Source organism: Sorex fumeus, unplaced genomic scaffold, assembly GCF_029834395.1.
Source record: "Sorex fumeus unplaced genomic scaffold, SorFum_2.1 ptg000191l, whole genome shotgun sequence".
Taxonomy (NCBI): Eukaryota; Metazoa; Chordata; class Mammalia; order Eulipotyphla; family Soricidae; genus Sorex; species Sorex fumeus.
The window spans coordinates 2,753,768-2,774,271 of record NW_026606248.1 but is presented as its reverse complement, the minus strand read 5'-3'; the positions used below and the strand labels follow the sequence as shown (position 1 = coordinate 2,774,271).

The 20,504-nt window shown below is 37.9% G+C and overlaps 1 protein-coding gene across 9 annotated transcripts in view; it reads left to right on the top strand.

The window, feature by feature from the left end:
* The window catches only part of MITF (melanocyte inducing transcription factor), a 251,667-nt gene that overhangs the window by 211,668 nt on the left and 19,495 nt on the right, over window positions 1-20,504 (top strand). For 3 of the 9 annotated variants that reach the window (XM_056108012.1, XM_056108011.1, XM_056108014.1), the window contains exons 3-7: window positions 3,502-3,729; window positions 4,930-5,013; window positions 7,291-7,386; window positions 17,263-17,380; window positions 20,026-20,082. In XM_056108012.1, the coding sequence (XP_055963987.1) occupies window positions 3,502-3,729; window positions 4,930-5,013; window positions 7,291-7,386; window positions 17,263-17,380; window positions 20,026-20,082 (583 nt within the window). Of the gene's footprint in view, window positions 1-2,249; window positions 2,410-3,501; window positions 3,730-4,929; window positions 5,014-7,290; window positions 7,387-17,262; window positions 17,381-20,007; window positions 20,083-20,504 lie in introns of those variants that run through there. The other 6 variants (XM_056108010.1, XM_056108009.1, XM_056108013.1 and 3 more) reach the window with 4 other exon arrangements.

The following is a 20,504-nucleotide window of genomic DNA, read 5'->3' as shown; positions in this document are numbered from 1 at the left end:
CTCTTTGGCGGGCCAGAGAAAGTGTGCAGGAGGTCAGACAATTGCCTTGCATGTGGCTGATCCCAGTTTGGTTCTCTGCACTATGTGTGGTCCTGTGAGCACTGCCAGGAGTGACCCCTGAATGCGGAACCAGGAATAAACCTTATGCATCACAGGATGTGGCCCTAAAACAAAAGAAACAAATTTAAAAATAAAAATTTTCTGATTTAGTTCCTAAATGGCAATACAGGTGGATGGAACTCACTTAAACACAGTCAATTTGAAGAATTTGAGAGGTTCCTGGGACAAAAAGACAAACAAAATCATTCAGCCTCTTAGGGGAGTGATACTGTCTAATGCTGCTGACAATCTCTGCTTTTGGATAAACCCTACTGAGACAAGAAGAGGTGGAGGACTGGGAAAACTAATGACTTGTAGAAGGCCACCCAACTAGAAGTTGCAAAGCAGAATCACAGATTCAAATCCAACTTTCAAATTCTTACCTATTCTCTTGATAGTGCTGTTATTAGGCCTGCCATCTATCAGAGAAATGCCAGGAAATTAGAAGCTCTAACTAGACTGGATTCCTATTGCCATGTAACCACCATCTGTAGCATGTCACCTGGTACTTTTATATGCAACCTCTCATCTGGTGTCTCACTGACCTCTCCACCTGCATTTAATCCAAAAGCCCATGTTACTAATTTGTGTCGTCTGTTTCAGGTGTTGGGATCGGAAATCGCTTAAAATGGTGTTATTCTGTTGAAATACATAGGGTTTGTAATCAAGTTACTGTCCACTTGAAAACAAAATAGATACTTCTTGTAAAAGAGCATAACCTATGTCACACGCATCTCTTCTGTGTCATGTAGATCTCTTCTTATGTGCATATAGTAAAGCCCTCACTCACAATGCCAACTAGGGAGCAAATGGCCTTTTTTTCATATTAAAGCATAACATTCTGATTCATTAAAGAATAAGATCTGCCAGTGAATTAACATTTATTTTTAAATGTGAAGTCCTTTCTTTTTTAAGTGTAATAGTGAAAATAAGCACATTACACTCGTTGCCCTCATTTTATGTTTATTTTAGTAATGTCTATTGTCCTCATCATTATCGTGTCTGGACCCTTTATGAAACTTAAAATGCCTCTGTGAACTTCTGTGTACATGTTAGATCAGTCATTTGAAACAATTTTGAAATTGTCATCCTAAAGGACTTTGGTACCCTGAACTTTTGGAAAGACACAGTTAAACGTTTTTATGCTTAAAATATCTTTGTATTTCAGCAGTATTAAGCATTTTTTAAAAATAATATTTAGACCAGTATTTGCTTGCCTTTTTTCTTCTTTCACCTCACACCAGACATAAGTTTCATAGAACTTGCAATCATACCTATATATTTATAATTGTATAAATCTATGTCTTGTTCAGTGGTTAGCATATAATAACAGTAAATAATGGCATGGAATGATACATAAATACATAAGCTATGTATATGATTACATGAACTATATATGTAGATGATATATATGTACTATATATGTAGATGATAATTTGAAGATTAAGTTGGAGGTATATTTATTATTCACAGAAATATTTGTATAGTTCTGTGTGTGTGTGTGTGTGTTGTGTATATTTTCCTCTTAGGATAACTTCCTTCCTTGATCATGTGAGGTCAGTTAAAAATTACAAATATATATGTAAATAATATATATAGAGAGAAAAAGGTGGGGGGCAGAGAGAGAGAGAGAGAGAGAGAGAGAGATTGCTAAGAATAAGATGCACACTGAGACCAGGATAAGAGATGTGGCAGTTTAATTTGAAAATTCAGGACAGAGCCCTCCATATTAGTAGATAGTTTTCTTGCTGCCGGAAGTGGCAGAGTTATTTGGCCATTAGAAAAGTCTCGTGTAATAGGAGATTTCAGGCGATGTCTTCTCAAAAGGAAGCATCTATCTCTTAACCTATTGCTAAAAGAGAAATACCATTGTCTGTTAATATTACTGGAACTAAAGATGAATGGTGAATTGGCCTTGATCTGACAGTGAGTTTGACTTTGATAGCTCATCACTTAAAAAGGTTCTTTTATATTTATGAAAAAAAGCATGACGTCAAACTGGGGTGGGTGTTGGTGGTGGAATTGATATCAATATTTAAGACCAAACCCAGGGTTTAAAAAAAGTCCTTGTGTGAACTTCTTTTTTTACATGCATAACTAATTAGCTTAGGTTATTATTAGCAAGGCTGCTGTTATAAAGTTTCCGGTGGTGTCTCGGGATACCTTGTTTATAGTGCCTTCTCTATGCCAGCCTGTCTTTGAATCAGAATTACAGAAAGTACAGGGAGTGAATAGTCTACCGTTTGCCATTGGACTGGGGCTACCTAAAACGTTGTTATGCTGGAAATGCTAGAATATAATCACTATCAGGTGAGCTTTATTCTTATTCATACTCGGTCTCTGAAATATAATGCAATAAATTGAGTAATTCACCTTTTCATATTATTGTAACAGGCATACATTTTATTATGTACAAGTCTGTTTTAATGCTGTTTGATACTATATGAAGTAATTCAATGTAGATTTAAACAAATTACGTATTTTTAGAATTTTCATTTTCCTAGTATGTAGCTGTTCTTTCTTCAGTAGCTCTCATTTATAGCCCATAAAGATTAAATTGTATTTATTAAGGGAAAAATGGTCTTTTATTTTATTGAAGTAACATTGTGCTATAAATTATATGTTTTAGGTATGCATCATTTAAAACCAATGTGTATATAATACAAAAATTCAATAACACTGATTTGTAAAAGCAAAGCATTTCCCGTTCTGTCTTAATGTTTGTAAGAAAGGAAAAATGTAATGATTATTGAATGTTTTGCCTTTAAAAACACATACATATAAGTGTTGATGTTAAAAAGAAACTGCTTAATGTGCTTTTATGTTGGGTTCAGGATCTTAATTAAAATGTTGAATAATCATGTCCAAATGAAAGTAGGAGGAATTAATCCACAATGAATTGATTTCGTTATCACGATGTTTCTGTTTATTTTCTACAACCGTTTTACGGTTGGGTTTTAAGGAATTTTAAATTTTTTTTTAACAATGAGCGCGTCAATTTGCAAACAAAAGTGAAATAAATTGAATTATGCTCCTTTTCTAGATTTTGGTTTGATCTTAATAAGCCTGTTAGGTGTGTTAGAAAAATTTTGCCCTGTGAATAATTTCATGTTTTAAATTATTAGCCATAGAAGGACTCAAGTGTTTTTAGATGTACCAATGTTTAGTAGGAAAAAAAAATAAAACAGTGTAAAGTATCACCCTAAATTCTAAGATTTAGACTTGAAGATTCAGTAATACCAAAGTCAATTATATTAGCCTAGTGCCTAGTATATGCCAGGGACTTAATAACTTATTCTGTTTCATGGACTGAGGAGTCTCATGTTTGTGCCTATAAAAAGAGATATCCCAAAATCATAAATTAACAGAGCTGTCTTCTCTTCCCTCTGTGGCTATGTTCAGGTGCAGACCCACCTTGAAAACCCTACCAAGTACCACATACAGCAAGCCCAAAGGCAGCAGGTAAAGCAGTACCTTTCTACCACTTTAGCAAATAAACATGCCAACCAAGTCCTGAGCTTGCCATGTCCAAACCAGCCTGGCGATCATGTCATGCCACCAGTGCCCGGGAGCAGCGCACCCAACAGCCCCATGGCTATGCTCACACTTAACTCCAACTGTGAAAAAGAGGTAATTCACGTCCCCTCCCTGCTCCTGCTCTCTTACACTACGCGACTGTCTGTTGGATATCATTCCCACACTTGACTGTGGACTCCTGTCTGTGCGCGTGGTTATGTTCAGTACCTTTGCCCCAGACCCCCAGCCTCTTCGGGCCGACTCTGGGTTATTGGGTGATGGCACGTAATGAAGACCGGGTCGACTCTAAGTGGGCTTTGGAGGCGAGAACCCTCCCTCTCCCAACCTGTTTCCGCTTTGTTAGCTCGAGTGTGCGCTTCTCTTTGATGCCTTTCCATTTCCGAAGCAGTGAAAATGCAGAGAGAGAAGGGAAGGTGGAGATAGCAAAAATAGAAAAGGTGTGGGACAGGCGGTTTAGAAGTTCCGCTTATTGTGAATGTCTAGAATATTATTTTTATTTCTCCCTGGATCGGGGGTTGGGGGAAGCACAAATGTGCATGGAGTGATTTGAATAATGTAACCCAAGAGCTTTGTAAAGAAGCAACAGTTCAATTAATTGCAGGATTAATTCAGTTTATTTTTTTTGGGGGGGGGGAGGAGTCACACTTGACGATGCACAGGGGTTATTCCTGGCTCTGCACACAGGAATTACTCCTGGAGGTGCTCAGGGGACCATATGGGATGCTGGGAATCGAACCCAGGTTGGCTGCGTGCAAGGCAAATCTGCTACCCACCGTGCTATTGCTCCAGCCCCTGAATTCAATTTCTTAATAAAATTACTGCTGCTTTTTCAGTCTTGATTTTATAAAGGCTGGATTGGAGATCAAGCATACTAAATTGTTGCATCGAATTTGAAGCATAAAATCCTGCGAAGAGAGTTGCAAATTTATGCCTGTTATTTCCAAACTATGAGTTGTGTTCCCTTTCACTGGGGTTTTACTGTACTCTGAAATATTCATGTGATTTCAGAGCTAAATTTTTTTAAGTCTGGTCAATTTTCATTTCAAGGGATCTCAGTCTTGGCTCCTGTGGCCAAACTAACCATCTTATTTTCCTCTGTATTTTTCATGGGTCAAACTAATCTGATGGAAGTTCTTCCTTCATTATCTCATTGCTCAGTCAGATTCCTCTTTGTTTAAAATCGTAGTTCATCTTGTTGCTGCGCCATCAGCCTCGCGTGAGCATGTCATTCACTGAAAAGTATTCTTCATTGGATATCCAGGCCATGAGTTGATTTTGCTTATATTTTTGCAGGGATTTTATAAGTTTGAAGAGCAAAACCGGGTGGAAAGCGAATGCCCCAGTATGAACACGCATTCACGCGCATCCTGCATGCAGGTACTGAATGACTCGGCTGCCCAAGGATGTGACACTTTGTAATGAGACTATTTATGGCTCATCTCACCTACTTGATGACTTAAGATCTCTATCCCCAACCCCCATCCCTTGACTTTTTGGTTTTGTTTTGTTTTCTCATAGGGGAAGCAAAGAACAGGGCCATTTTATTCATGGTGTTTCATGATTTAGCAATTATTAGGGAAATTAAGCTGAAAAAAGAATTTTCCCCCTGAGTTGCTTGAAGTCATTAAAAAGTATGTAAAATTTAAAAATCTTAATAAATAAACTGTAAAATGCTGGGCTTTATTTAAATACCATTATCAGTGTACATTATATACATTTGTATGGTCAAAACTTTGATCGACTCTAGTATAACCAGGAAGAGAGAGAGAGAGAGAGAGAGAGAGAGAGTGTGTGTGTGTGTGTGTGTGTGTGTGTGTGTGTGAGAGAGAGAGAGAGAGAGAGAGAGAGAGAGAGAGATTGTTTTGTAACAAGAAATCTCATGGAACATATGTTAAGGAACTTATTCACTTAATTGACTATTTTTCTCAAATAACTAAAGGTTCATTTATGGTATATTTAATGGATATATATCATGTTATGTCCATTTATTAATATATGTACATTTTATAGTGACATATAAAGGAAAGAAAAGTAACAAGGAATATAGCCATTTAGCTTCCTATATTTACCATTATCAATTGCATAACTTTTTCATACAGAAAAAAATTTTTTCTTTAATTTTCTTTAATTCACACACTGGGAATGTAGTATAGTGAGTAAGGCACTTGCCTTGCACCTGGCTGGGCTGACCTGGATTCAGTCCCTGGCACCTATATTGTTCCCCAAGACTGTCAGGAGGGATCCCTAAGCACACGGGTTCAAGTTAGTCCTTTAGTAGCCAGGAGTGGCCAAAAACAAAAACCAGAAATGAATAACAATAAATTCACGGATTTTATTTCTGTACAAGTAAAGATTTAGAAAATATTCAGATATTCCCTGGCCCATCTATCTGTTAACAACTCAAGTAGAAAATTATTTCAAAATGAAGCAAATAAAACTAATACCCAGAAATGGAACTTAATACACAGTGCACTGATAGTTATTCAAAACTAACCTCCTAATGTTCTTCTCACTCAGTCTTTGATTCTGTTTCCCTGGCACAGTGAGCACTTTCTATTATTTATCCTGCAATGTCAAATCATCCAAAAAAACAACGCATATTATTCATCCCCATTTACAAACACAGTGAGACTCAAAGAAAGTAGGAGAATGAGGATTCCAGTTGCCCTGTGATGTTGGTGCTTGTTCTCCTTAATTGGAAGTGACAAAAAGGCACAGAGGGCATCCTTCTGAGTTCTGAGATTTCATTATGTACTTATGAAGCACTATTAACATCCAAGCATGTGTGTACACACACACACACACACACACACACACACACACCAGTTCAAATACATAAGGTGTTTACCAAGAAATGTTTTCACAGGCTTGTCTTTGCAACTGCTGCAATGCACATGTAATCACAGTTGTTTATAGTCATAACTGATGTTTTGGTACTTCAGGAATAAAATTGATCTAGAGGGAATGTCAGTGCCACGACTGTAATGATAACCTCGTCTTGGTGTATTCCTTGGGGAGCACTGAGCACACTGGCAGCTGTACAAGGAGAAACTTATTTTACAAGTCACTGTGAGATCACTGCAGGACAAGCAAGGGGTCTGAGAGGCACAGTTCCCTGAGTTCTTGGGAGCAGAGAGCCCCATTACCATGTGTGTTTTCCTCCTTCGAGGGGAGTTGGTTGATTGTCTTGAGAGAAAAAAGCAAAAGACAGCTCTGACTCAGGATACGGTTTCTTGCTTTTGGCAGGCAGGTTAGCAGAGCAGTTGAAAGCATGTGTTCATATTGTGGCTTTTACCCTTTTTCAGTGCGTGAATTTGCACAAATGTCTGCTTATTGATCTTACTGAAAAATTGTCATAATATTACCTCCACTGATAGGGTCATTTCCAGATAATAGGTTGGCCCTTGCACAGCCCTGATACCAGTGCCTGGCTCTTAATAATTACCAAGACCTGGTTTCAGACAGTATCCTTAGCATCGATTGGGTTTATTGCTCTTCAAAAAAAGTTCCTATTTTGGGAGGAAGAGGACAGTGACTTCCTAAAATCTAACTAAATATTATTACTATTTTAGGTAAGAAAAGATCATGGATCTCATCTGGGTTGCTTAGGTTTTGCTTATACCTGTCTCTCTTCCATTTCCCTCTTTCCTACAGATGGATGATGTAATTGATGACATCATTAGTTTAGAATCGAGTTATAATGAAGAAATCCTGGGCTTGATGGATCCTGCCTTGCAAATGGCAAATACGGTATAGATCACTTTATTTCTTTTTTTAAAATAGCAAAAGTCTCGTTATCTTTTCAGTGTTTTTGCCTTTTTTCTGGACTTTTGGTTTCTTTGCCAAGTATTCTAAGTAAATTTTTAACAATAAGGGAATTATTTCAGGACTTTCACATGAGAAAATAAAATTCCTCATTTATTTCTTGGGAACCATTCCCTTTCATGTCCACTTCCAGCAGGAGACTAGACAGTTCCCAGTGACATCTAATGCCAATTCAGTTCACTGCCTCTAAGAAAGTAACCGTGGAATGCTGTGATATTCTTGTTGGTTTAAAAAGTTAATGCTGTTTTTAACTGAAGTACCATGCTATATACATAAGTGATTGCAAGTCATTCAGGTTTTATCTCTCACTAGGAAAATGTATTCCAATTTTAATTTAAAATCTCGTGTTCACATTTGCTCTTATATATGCTATTTGGTTCTCTCTATGATTTAGAGCATTATTTTGTTTCACTTCTTACATGTGTGTTAGGCTACTATATTGCCAAAGTCTTATTGCAGATGTTATTTTGCCTTTGCAGCTGTTCTGTGAATAAAGCTGTGAGTCAAGTTGGGATGGTGTTGTTGCCCTTACTTTTAGGGTTGAGAAAGGTTAGCTTAACCTGCCCAAGATGGTTGAACTTAGATATGTTACAATCAGGACTTCTCAATATATTTGGAATGCCTGATCCTATTCTCTTTTTTTTTTTTAAGAAAAGAGAGATGCCAGCATGAGACTAGCCTAGTCTTTAGCAACTAGCACTTCAAACAGTAGCTTCCATAGTGGGGACTGGGTGTTAAGTAGCATTGTTATCTAACTGGTTTCTGGTTTGCAAGATGAAAAACTTCTGAAGCTCTGGGTGACATCAGTGTGACGCTGCTCACCTGTACACATAAATGGATACAATGACAAGTTTTTACAATTTTCACCAAAATAAAACATTTTCTCTTCACACTAATGTCGAGTAGTAAGTTCCCTCATCTAGGGAACATAATCGCATTTAACTTTTTTATTACCAAAAGTCCTTAGCAAACTAAATTTTCACAGCACTTTCCTTTCTTTTCTATCTTGGTTTAATTCTTTAAGATCAATTACCTGAAGTCGTAAAAAGTGAGGACTCACTTAAAACTTCTAAGTTCTTCAAGGATTTTCAGGTTTTATTAATTTCCTTCCCTCTTAAACTCACATTTTGATTTTAAAAAAACTAATTATTCAATCATTTTGATAAATGTTTCATTTCATTTGCAAAATCACCCCTAGTGTCTTTGAGTCCTTAGTTGGCTTCTGGTGGAACCTTTCTACTTCCAACTTTGGACATCCCATGGGGCAAACTGTACTTGTCAGCAATCAAAATCCTAGGATGACATGAACAAATCACTAAGAGCTTCGCACAAGGGAATTTGTAAATATACCCAAAGACCTGGGTTTAGTTATACTGTTTTCACTGCCCTCGTTGCTTAATTAGCAATGGACCAGTTGACCCAAAAAAAACGTCATGATGAGCTTGGTCATTTTCTTGTTGGTTCAGATGGGTACCTGGGCAAATTCAAGAGGACATAATAATTTGTACTGTCTTTAAAATTCATTGTGTTTTGGGGCTAGAGAGATAGTATAGTGGGTAAAGCCCTTACCTTGCATGTGGCTGACCTGGATTCAATCCCTGGCAACCTATATGGTCCTCTGCATGCTAGGAATCATTCCTGAGTGCAGAACCAGGAGTAATCCCTGAGCACAGCCAAGTATAGCCCTAAAACAAAAAACAAAAAGAAAATCATTGTTTTTAATGGTGAAGACCTATGAAGTTGTGTGTTGAACTTAATACTCGGTGTCTTAACCTCCTTTTGTATATTCTCTGTATTATATACACACACACACATACACACACTGCTCAACATTTAGCTATTTGAATGCCATGAAGGAATTGAACCAATACAAAAGAAGCAGAAAATCACAATGGTTAGGAGTTGGAGATTGGGACCAAACATGTGTTCTAATTCTAAATTTTTTGCTATTTTACCTAGAATATTACTTAGCTTCTTTTCTTCTTTTTCCCATCCATAATATAGAACTAATATTTTGGCTTACATCACATGGTCATCTTAGAAAATATGTGTTATGTAGCATTAGAAATATAAGTCATACACAATAATATCTACATTTTTAAATAAAATTTATTATATATCAAAGAATTTTGACATTTTATTCAGGGCCTACATTGAGAATCTGAAGTAGGTCAAGCTGTATATAAAAATAACATACTTAACAATCTATGTCATTTTCCTCATGGATCTCTTTATAAATTTGAGATAGAGGGCTCTGTTGGTATATAGAGAATTTATCCTAATACAGGCTGACTGAAGTTCCTTCTCATGACTACCTTTGCTTCTCTCCTTTAGACAGAATATCTCCCACGTGTTCTCATACTGCATTAAAATAGATTTTAATTTTAATTTTAAGTACTCATTTCTGATCACTCCTACAAAACTGATTTATTAAGCTCCTAACAATGTGCTCTGGGTGAAACTTTTGCATGCAGTATAGTAAAACGAAATTTCTATTCTCCTAAGAGCTTACTAGTCTGGAAAGGGGAGACCATCTCAACGCTGAATGAAAAAGCAGAGTTCACAAGCTGTCTGAGGCTGGCTCAGAGTAATTCCCAGATAGGAATGATCCTCTGGGTAGTGTTGAATTAATTCCTCACTGAGAACCAGAACCTGCAGAACTCCGAAGGACTTATGAGGGCAGGAACCTGGTATCAGATTCTCTCTCATTTTAGCATTTTGCTATTTCGGGGATGGGGGATAGTCAGCCCTAGAGATTTGGGGCACGGACTCTGATCCTGGCATCTGAGTTAAATAATTCTCTTAGTGAGTTATCAGACCTCTTTGCTTCATTTCTCCTGACGCCAAATAGGGATGATAACAGCATAGAACACAGTAAAACTCACGTGAAAATTTTGAGTCAAGATACAAAAAGCATTTAGTACAACATCCTGGTCCTTCTATGGCCTCGTTAAGTTTTGATTCTATTACTGAGGATAAATTTGGGTTTGGATTTTGAAAAATTAATCTGCTACAGCTTACCAGCAGCTTGATTTTTTTTCCCACAGTAAAGTTCAAAGTTAATGTTCTTCATATTGAACTTTTTTCCCCCTTATGATTCTTTGAAATGCTTTATTTCAAGTTAATTACTCAAAAAAAAGTGAAAGGAACACTTAGAGAGGGAACTATCCTAAGGGAATTGGAGTCTAGAAATAACTATTCTGAGAACACAAGGGCCCTCTTGTACCATCACAAACAAAGCATAAAAGTCCCAGTTTACTTGTGCTAACAGTACCCAATTGATATTCAGAGAAGGGCCCCATCCCTCTAGGAAAAAAACTGATAATATTTTATAATTATCATTTACTTGGAAAAATATTCATTTTGTTGGAGCCAAAGTTTGGAGCACATCTGTTTTCTCATTATTTGTCCCAATTAGTCTGTGAATTTCATCCATCTATTCACAGCTTGTGCACGGTGGTGCAAGAGAGTCTCTACCATTAGGTGAAGGCTGGGTAGAAACAGAGGAGAGTGGCCGAAGAAAGATATTAGGGGTCAGACACTTGCCTTATATGCAGCTGATTCTGATTCTATTCCCTGCACTGTATTTGCTCCCCTGAGCACAAAGCATGAATAATGTGAGCACAGAGCCAGGAGAAAGCCTTAAGTATAGCCAGGTGTGATTCAAGCCCCTTCCCAGTTCTGTTTTTTTTTTTTTTTAAGGAGATAGAAATCATGTTTTTGTTAACAGAAGATGCCTCTTCTGCCTTACCTAGCTACATATTACTTTGACCTAATTATGGAGTTAACTGTGTTTTATGGGGGAGGTTTTTGAACCCAGAAAAGTAACCATAAGGTCCTATCTTAAAATATACATGGCTAGGAGACTATTTTTAGTTAAAAGCCATATTATTTTAACTAATCATACTTTTTAATTGCTTCAAGAACTTACAGCCATTAGTATTAGAACAAAAGCTACTGTGTAGAACATAGTCTCCCAGACTAGGCATTATTAGACTGGGAGATGGATAAATCTTGATTGGAACAGTCATTGAAGGATGTCCAGCAGCATCTCTGGCCTCTTATGGCATGCCCTGAGCACCCTTCTCCCTTCTCTCCCTCACCCCCCAGCTACACATACTAACTATAATAACCAGATATATATAGACATTGACAGATGTCCTCCTGAGGGCTCTGTCCTCCTCAATAAAGATTTGGGCGAATGAGTAGTCCCTTCAGACCTGCAACTCATAGTCCCTTAAAAATTGTCTAATTGTTGACGGGATACTCAGCAGTTAAAAAGGTAGCAATTGCTTCTGCTGATCGATAAAGATTAGCTTGACAGTCCAGTAAAGTGCTTTATTATTATTTTTGTTTTCTGCAGTGCCAAATGGGCTGGAGCGATAGCACAGTGGTAGGGCGTTTGCCTTGCATGCAGCCAGCCCGGCCGAGCCGGGTTCGATTCCTCCACCCCTCTCAGACAGCCCGGCAAGCTACTGAGAGTATCTCACCCACACGGCAGAGCCTGGCAAGCTCCCCGTGACGTATTCGATATGCCAGACACAGTAACAACAAAGTCTCCAATGGAGACGTTACTGGGCCCGCTCGAGCAAATCGATGAACAAGGGGAGGAGAGTGTTTGTTTTGTTTTGTTTGCAGTACCAAGCACTGAACCTAGGGCTCACACAGTTGAGGCATATGCTGTACTGCCAGGCTCCTACCCCACCCTCCAATGCTGTCTTTTCTAGAAGATTACATTACTGAGCCTCTCAGCTTATCGGTTACTTAAATGGCAGGCACGGTTTCATCTATTTTATCATATTTAATGCTTCCAAAACTCTGAGATGAGTGATGCAATTGCCACTGTCTGAAGGGGCCACCACGTCCCAGAGGTTCATATCACACGGCAGGTTAGCATCAGCAGGATCTTAATCTGAGTCTGACTTTCAGGTACATGCTATACTTGCTGCACTGATAAGTGTGACATTCTATGTGGCTCTGAACAGCTGAGTTTTCACTTGTAAAGACTTGGATCATCCTCCGTGCTCAGTTCACGTTAAGGTTCTGAGTTCAGTTTCTTTTTAAAAATTTTTTTTAATTAAATTAATTTATTTTTGGTTTGGGGGCCACTCCCAGTGATTCTTGGGGTCACTCCTGGATATGTGTTCAGGAATTACTCCTGGTGGTGCTTGGAGTAGGGGTGAGAACCATATGGGATGCCTGGGATAGAACCCTGGTTTGCTGCGTACAGACCAAGCACCCTGCCCGATGTACTATCTCTCCAGCCCAGAATTCAGTACTTACTGGAACTCGAACTGGAGTAGAAAATTAGTTTCTAACTAGCTAATAGCAGCAAGTTGACAATGGCTACACCACATGCCAATACTTATGAACCTTCTACCAAAAATTTCTCTGTTCAAGCATTGCAAAAACTGTGACCTTCCTTACCATAAAATTGCCTTTCTGGTCCTCTGCCTTGTCCAGAGTAGGCACCCACAAAATGCTATTTTCCCCAAACGAGGATTTTGGCAGGCTCCCGGCTGCCCACTCCTAATCAGCAAGTATTGAAAACGCTGAAGCAGAAAATCTTTTCAAGGACTAGATAGAGGCTTATAAACTGCTTCTTCAATTGGAAGCGATGATGTCTGACCTCAGTAGAATGCCTGATAAGCCATCTTTTTACAGATTTTAATTCCTCTCCCTTCCAGCCCTGCTCTGCTGTCAATCCTTGCTACTGATCTTAGTTATTTATTAACTCCTCTCCATCCATTTCTCCAGTCTTGCTTGTCTGTCCATTTGTCTTCCCAGTCTCTCGCCTTCTACTCTCTCTCTCTCTCTATCTATCTATCTATCTATCTCTCTCTCTCCTCTTCTTTCTCTCCTTATTTCCAGCCTATCCTTGGTATCTTTGGCTCTATCTCATGTATGGTTTTTCAATTCTTCCATTGTCTATATTCCTCTGCCTCTCTCTCTCTCTCTCTCTCTCTGAATTGTCTTGCATGCAGCCAACATTGCCGACCTGAGTTCGATTTTTCTGCCCTCTCAGAGAGCCTGGCAAGCTACCGAGAGTATCTCACCTGCATGGCAAAGCCTGGCAAGCTACCCGTGAGGTATTCAATATGCCAAACACAGTTAACAAGTCTCACAGTGTTACTGGGCCCGCTCGAGCGAATCGATGAACAACGGGAGGACAGTGACAGTGACACAGACCACTTATTTTTAGAGTATGCTGAGAAAATACACTGTGGTCCAGGAAAGGTTAATACTCAGGTTATCTATGCAGTTTAGAGTTACAGGGGCTTTAGATGAAGCTTAGCAATGAAGCACTTGCATGTACATGGGAGGTCCTGAATTTGATACTTGCCACTGTAAAAATTAACATCAAAGAAATAAAATAAAATGGTTTTGGTGTACATATATTGCTCATTTGCATTTCATTTCTTTCCTTCCTTCTTTCTTTCTTTCTTTCTTTCTTTCTTTCTTTCTTTCTTGTCTTTTTCTCTCTCTTCCTTCTGTTCTTCCTTTCTTTCATTCTTTCCTTTTTTCTGCTTTCTGCTTTCTTCTTCTTTCCTCCTCTTCCTCTTTCTTTTTTCTTCTTCTTATTTCATTGTCCTTGAGGAGGAGGCTGGGTATGGGGTTTTGGGAGAGTGGGGCTCCCAGGCTATCCTGGTGATACTAAGCCAGCAGTATGGACCTGCTACTTCTGTCGTGGGCCTAGAAATGCAATGCTGCTTGGGTCTGTCAGTGTTTGGGGATCACCAGAACTATACCTGGTGATATACAAGAGGCTGCCCAGTGCTTATAATCAACCTCAGAATCTCACACCTGCAAATGATAAGCTTGACTACTCCAGCCTCAGAAAATACTCTTAAAAAACATAATTGAATCACCATGAAATACACAGTTTCAGTCATACAGTGTTCCAACATCAGTCCCTTCACCAATGTATGTTTCCCATCACCATTCTCCCTCCCAACCCACTGACCCCAGCCTGCCTCTATGGCAGGTGCTTTTCTTCTCTCTGTCTCTGTCTCTGTGTCTCTGTGTCTCTGTCTTTGTCTGTCTGTCTGTCTCTCGCTCTTTTCTTTTGGCATTATGATCTGCACTACAGGTAATAAGAAGTTATGATGTTTGTCCCTTTACCTACTTTCAGTACGCAGTTCTTGTCCAGAGTGATCATTTCCAACTAGCATTGTCCTAGTGGTCCCTTTTCTTTCCTAATGCTCTCCCCACACACCACCACCACTACTTGTGGCAAGCTTCCAGCCGGTGACCAGTCTTCCTCGCCCTTGTTTCTGCTGTCCTTGATTATTGGTCTCAAATTATGATTTTTTTTAATGTCCCACAAATGAGTCCAATCATTCTATATCTGTCCTTCTCCTTCTGACTCATTTTACTCAGCATGATACTCTCCTTCTCCATCCATTTAAAAGCACATTCCGTGACTTCATTTTTCCTGGCGGTTGCATAGTATTCCATTGTGTAAATGCACTATAATTTCTTTGTCTAGTCCTCTGTTCTTGGGCATTCAGCTTGTTTCCAGATTCTGGCTATTATGAATAGTGCTGCAATGAACACAGAAGAAGCAGATGGAAATTCAGCTGCATTTTGGGGGCCTCCAGAATATTTTTCCAGGAATGGTATTTCTGGGTCATATGGAAGTTCAATTTCTTTTTTTTTTTTTTTTTTTTTTTGAGGAATGACCATATTTCTTTCCAAAAAGGTTGAACCAATTGGCATTCCCACTAGCAATGAATGACAGTCCCTTTTCCCCCACATCTGCACCAGCACTGGTTGTTTTTGTTCTTTTTGATGTATGCCAGTCTCAGAGGTTCCTTTTTTAAAAACTAGCCTACTTGCCCATTATTTATTCTCTGGCAGATTGTCACAACACAGTAACATGTTTTATATACAGGGCACACACACAAGCACACACATATACATACACACAAAATATATGATTTGTATTTCTAGAACTTGGTGAATAGTTCTTTCTTGGGCTATTGCATTAATATTTAAATTTACATTTTTGATTTTTTAAAAAAAGAAATGTCTTGTAGTTCATCCCAAATCTGAAACTTCAGAAACATAAGAGCTAAAAGTATAGAATTTGGATATTTATTTATCAAACATCCTGGCAGATTTACAAGTTTCCACTTTCTGACTCTCTTCCGGTCGTGAGCCCTGCTTGTTTTACTGTGCTATGCTGAAAAGAATAAACTGAACATACACAGAGCAAGACTTATTCTGTAAAGATTATTTATTTCATAAAAATACTCAGTGAAGGCCATAGAGATAATACAAGGCACAAGGCACGTCCCTCGCATGTGGCCAACTTCAGCTTGACCCCTGGCTCTGAGCAAGGTCCCCCAAGCACCGCCAGGAGGGATTCTTGAATACAAAGCAGGGAGTAAGGCCTAAGTACTGCTGCTGGGTGTGGCCCCAAAATTTAAAAAAAATTAAAAAATAATTTACAAAAGCAACAACAGTGAAATGGTTGCATATAATCAAAGTCACTTTGTATCAGTTTCTTAGCAAAAGAAGGCCTTGAAATGTGTTTCAAAGGCATTTTAAATGATCACATTTTCTGGTATGCATATGTCTAATAGGGAATATAGTTTGCATCCTATGTTCAGGATTTAAGTATGGCCTGAGAAAAGCAGTAAGAGGCAGAATGGAAGAGGTAATGTGTAGCCTGAGAACCTCTGTTCTCCTTGTCTTTCAACTCCCGCTCATCGCAGAGTGTCTTATCAACTTGTTGGGAAATAGAGCCCTCTCCTTAGCTACAGTCTTAGTTTCTAGTGTGTTCGTTTAAAAGTTGTGTTAGGAAGAAATGGCTGATAACTACCAAAGGAAGGACACATTTGATTCTATCTTTATTTCGTTCATATTTTCAACATTTTATTAATACTTCAAAGGCTATCCAGTCTGAAACTAAGAGAATATGGTAAAAAGGTAACTGACACAAAAATATGGTTGGGTAATAATAGCTCTAGGAATTGTTTGAATTCAGTTGGGAATGGAAAGTTTCTGTGATGGAAATAGTGAGAAATTTCCCTGTAGTTAGTATTTAAACATTTCCTTCCTGAAAAGGAATTGAAATGAACTAGCAGGGAAATGAATAAATGACATACGTAAGTTAGTGTTAAGAAACCACTGTTTGCCTACGCTGGAATATCTAAGACATAACTAGAGAAAAACAATCTTAAACTAGCTTAGAAAGGATTTTTTTAAAAATATATATATATAAAAAAAAATATATTTTTTTAAAGTCAGTGAGCTCCCTCTTGTGGCTTTGTGAAAAATTTCAGCTTCAAGGAAAATTGCTTTTGCTTTTAAGAACAAGGATACTTCTGATTAAAAAAAAGAGAGAGAGAGAGAGAAAATTTGGAGAAGAGATAGAAAGTAGGAAATTGATTGATCAAACAATTTATTTTGGTGAATAGTAACCACTTTGGGCCCTATTTTATAAAGATAGCCAATATTTTCTTGTAGAAAATCTTTTACATAAAGATATACTAGATAAAGCATTTTCCATATTAGTCATTGCCTCCATGGTAAAAAGTAAGCCCGTGAACTAAATTGTATAACCACTTAGTATATGTGTAAAATATGGGTTCTCTTTTCTTTTTAAGGGAACTAATTACAAAAATGCATTTGTGAGTGAAGATGAAGGTGAATAGCTTATCTTAATTTCAAAAAATAACAACTTGTTGTACAAACCATTTCCTTTAAATTAAACCTGGACGATGTCATTATCTTTTATCTTAATAACTTAAGAGTAATGCAAGGACACATTTCTCCCACTGTTTCTCTTTGCAGTTACCTGTGTCTGGAAATTTGATTGATCTTTATGGAAACCAAAGCCTGCCCCCTCCCGGTATTACCATCAGCAACTCGTGTCCAGCAAACCTTCCCAACATCAAAAGGGAGCTAACAGGTAACTGTTGAGCAAATATGACCTATACTGCGGATGTGCTGTTGATTGTTTGAGAAGCAAAGTGACCTCCTGACTACTTCCAAATTCCAGAACTTTTTTTTACTTTTTTTTTTTTCACGTTGATGCAATCAATGGCTAAAATACTGAGTGTTTTTTTTTTTTTTTAAAGAAATCAGTTTTAGGGGCTGGAGCGATATGATAGCACAGCAGGTAGTGCGTTTGCTTTGCACGCGGCCAACGTGGGTTCAATTCCCAGCATCCCATATGGTCCCCTGAGCACCGCCAGGAGTAATTCCGAAGTGCAGAGTCAGGAGTAACCCCTAAGCATCGCCGGGTGTGACCCAAAAAGCAAAAACAAAAAAAAAAATCAGTTTTACCACAGACTGTTTAAAACAGGAATGAAATACCTATAGCATATTCCTTTTCTTTTTTTTTTTTTTTTGAAAAAACTTTTATTCACTGAGGTTCTGTGATCTACATTATAGTTGATGACGGTTTCCTGTGTGCTATTTTTAGAATTTATATTTGCAGGTTCCACCTTGCAGTTTATTAGGATAACCATTTGCTCTTTACCTCCATCATCCCGTGACTCACATCATGTCTGTCTGGGGCTGTTGTTCTTTTTGGCATGGGCAAAGCTGTCAGCACTTCCAGTTGTAAAGTATCACCCCTGAATCTGGTGTTGATACAACTTGCCAAACCCGTAGAGCGTTTCAGTTTCAGAACCCTGATATCTGAAATTTTCTTTGTCACACACTCTAGCCCATAGTTGGGATAGAGCAAGAGTGTATTTCTCACATCTTCGTATCTGTCTTGTTATTTTTGCTATATTACATGGACAGAAAAATTGTTGAGTAAAAAAAAAATGAGTATTGTATGCTCTTGAGGCAACTGTGAAATTACCTATTTTGCCATTTTGTTTGATGCCTTAGGAAAGATTTGGACCATGAAAGCACAATAAAATTATATTAAAACTGTAAGGACAGCTTACGATCCCCACCTCATCCCCCTTTGTATTGGGTCTTGAATGATTGGGCCAACAGAACGTGGAATATGGATTTGATGCAGAGAATTCCTGTTCTGATCAAGGGTGACAAACACACTTCTTCAAGAATTCGTGACAGGATAAAATACTGTATTTTAAATTTTGAATTAAAAATTAATTAAACCACAGAAAGCCAACAAATGGGGAAGGAAATTTGTGCTGTAAGTTTAAGAAAATGTGGCCAAATAAAACCTATATTTTAAAACTGAGAAATGATTAATTTAGAGTAAGAATAATATTTTTTCATGAGTAGCTCTGTCGTCCCATTGTTCATCGATTTGCTCAAGCGGGCTCAGTAACGTCTCCATTGTGAGACTTGTTATTGCTGTGTTTGGCATATTGAATATGTCACGGGTAGCTTGCCAGGCTTTGCCGTGTAGGCGAGATACTCTCAGTAGCTTGCTAGGCTCTCCAAGAGGGGCAGAGGAATTGAACCCGGCTCTGCCGGGTCGGCTGCACGCAAGGCAAACGCCCTACCGCTGTGCTGTTGCTCCAGCCCTTTATATAAGTACAGTTTAAAATTATATTTATGATTGTATCCTCAAAAATCAGACAACTGCTCATATGTACAGCTAAAATCAAAGCACAAACCTTGTACGCATAAGGACTTGTATTTGATTACCAGCACCAAAGAATAACTAAAACTTGCCTTTTAAAAAAAGACAATAAAACTAAGATATTGTTAAACAAAAGAATGTGTAAGTAAAAGTTGCCTATCATTTGACAAAAAAGGGGGGAAATGTAGATATATAGATAGATATGAGCATAGTCTGTATATGCACGCTTAAAAAATTATTTCAGTTTAATAAATAATTGTTCCTAAAGGTCATTAGAAATAATTTTATTCTAACAGGTTCTAATGGAACCTTGTTCCTTGTGTAAAGTTGACTTCATTTCCATGACTCAATTAGAGATCCAATTTAGGAACCTCCCTGACTAGTTTCCTCCCCTCCCCCCCCCACCCACTACCCCCCTCAGTTTTATTTTATTAAAGTACTGTGATTTACAAAGCTGTTCATGGTGAGCTTTAGAGGTATAATGTTCCATCACAGACCCCCCACCAGAATCAATTTTCCTCCACCAGTAGTTCCCCGATTCCCTCTCCCACCCTCCACCCCCACCCCGAGCCACCTCAACAGGCACCTTTTTATATTTGCTTTTTAAAGTTGGGATTTCATATCAGTGTATTAAAAACTCTCCAAGACAGATGGAAGAGTTGCATTACCCTAAAAGAAAATTTGACTCCTGATTATAAACTATTAGCGGCAAATGTCTGTAGTTTTCCAGGTACTAATTTCTTTCATAATTTGTCTGTATTTTTGTGGTATGTTTGAATGTTTGAATTTTTGCTATTTTGTGGGGAGGGGTAGTTTTATGAGAGATGAGTTTTTGCAGTCTAATATAGATTTCTTTAGAAAAATCTGTGAGGTTTCTAAAAGTCATAATTTTTTTAAAAAAATCAATTCATACTTAATGGAGTCAATGAATCATTCTTATGCCTAGAAAAGTGAAATGTTTGTAGTTTACATTGCTGTGTGCCTTGAACAGTTCCACTTTCTAATTGCTTCATTCACGTGCACAGCGTGTATTTTCCCCACAGAGTCTGAAGCGAGAGCATTGGCTAAAGAAAGGCAAAAAAAGGACAATCACAACTTGAGTAAGTTAATTTATGTTAACGATATTGTTGAAATTATTGTTTCCGCTTATATCGGTATGTTGGAAAAAAGTTAATTTTTCTAGTTGAAAAAGGTACATTTAGTGGGTGAAAATATGCATTTCACAAAAATCATGCCTTTTATTTTCTCAGAACTAATTGTAATTTTTTAATATATATTTGTTTTCATGTCCTGAAAAGTACTTATTTTCCTTGTTCATAGTGATATATATGTATGTGTATATATATATATATATATACATATATATGTATAATTTTTTTTTTTTTGGTGTGTGTGTGAAAGTTGATTCCCAACTACCCAATTATAAGTTTTGCTCACACTGGAGTTTATTTACAAAAGGGGATTATGGCTTATCTCCTTTTCCAGTGAGATTTGGAAGAGAAAAAAAGAAGAAACCTACTGG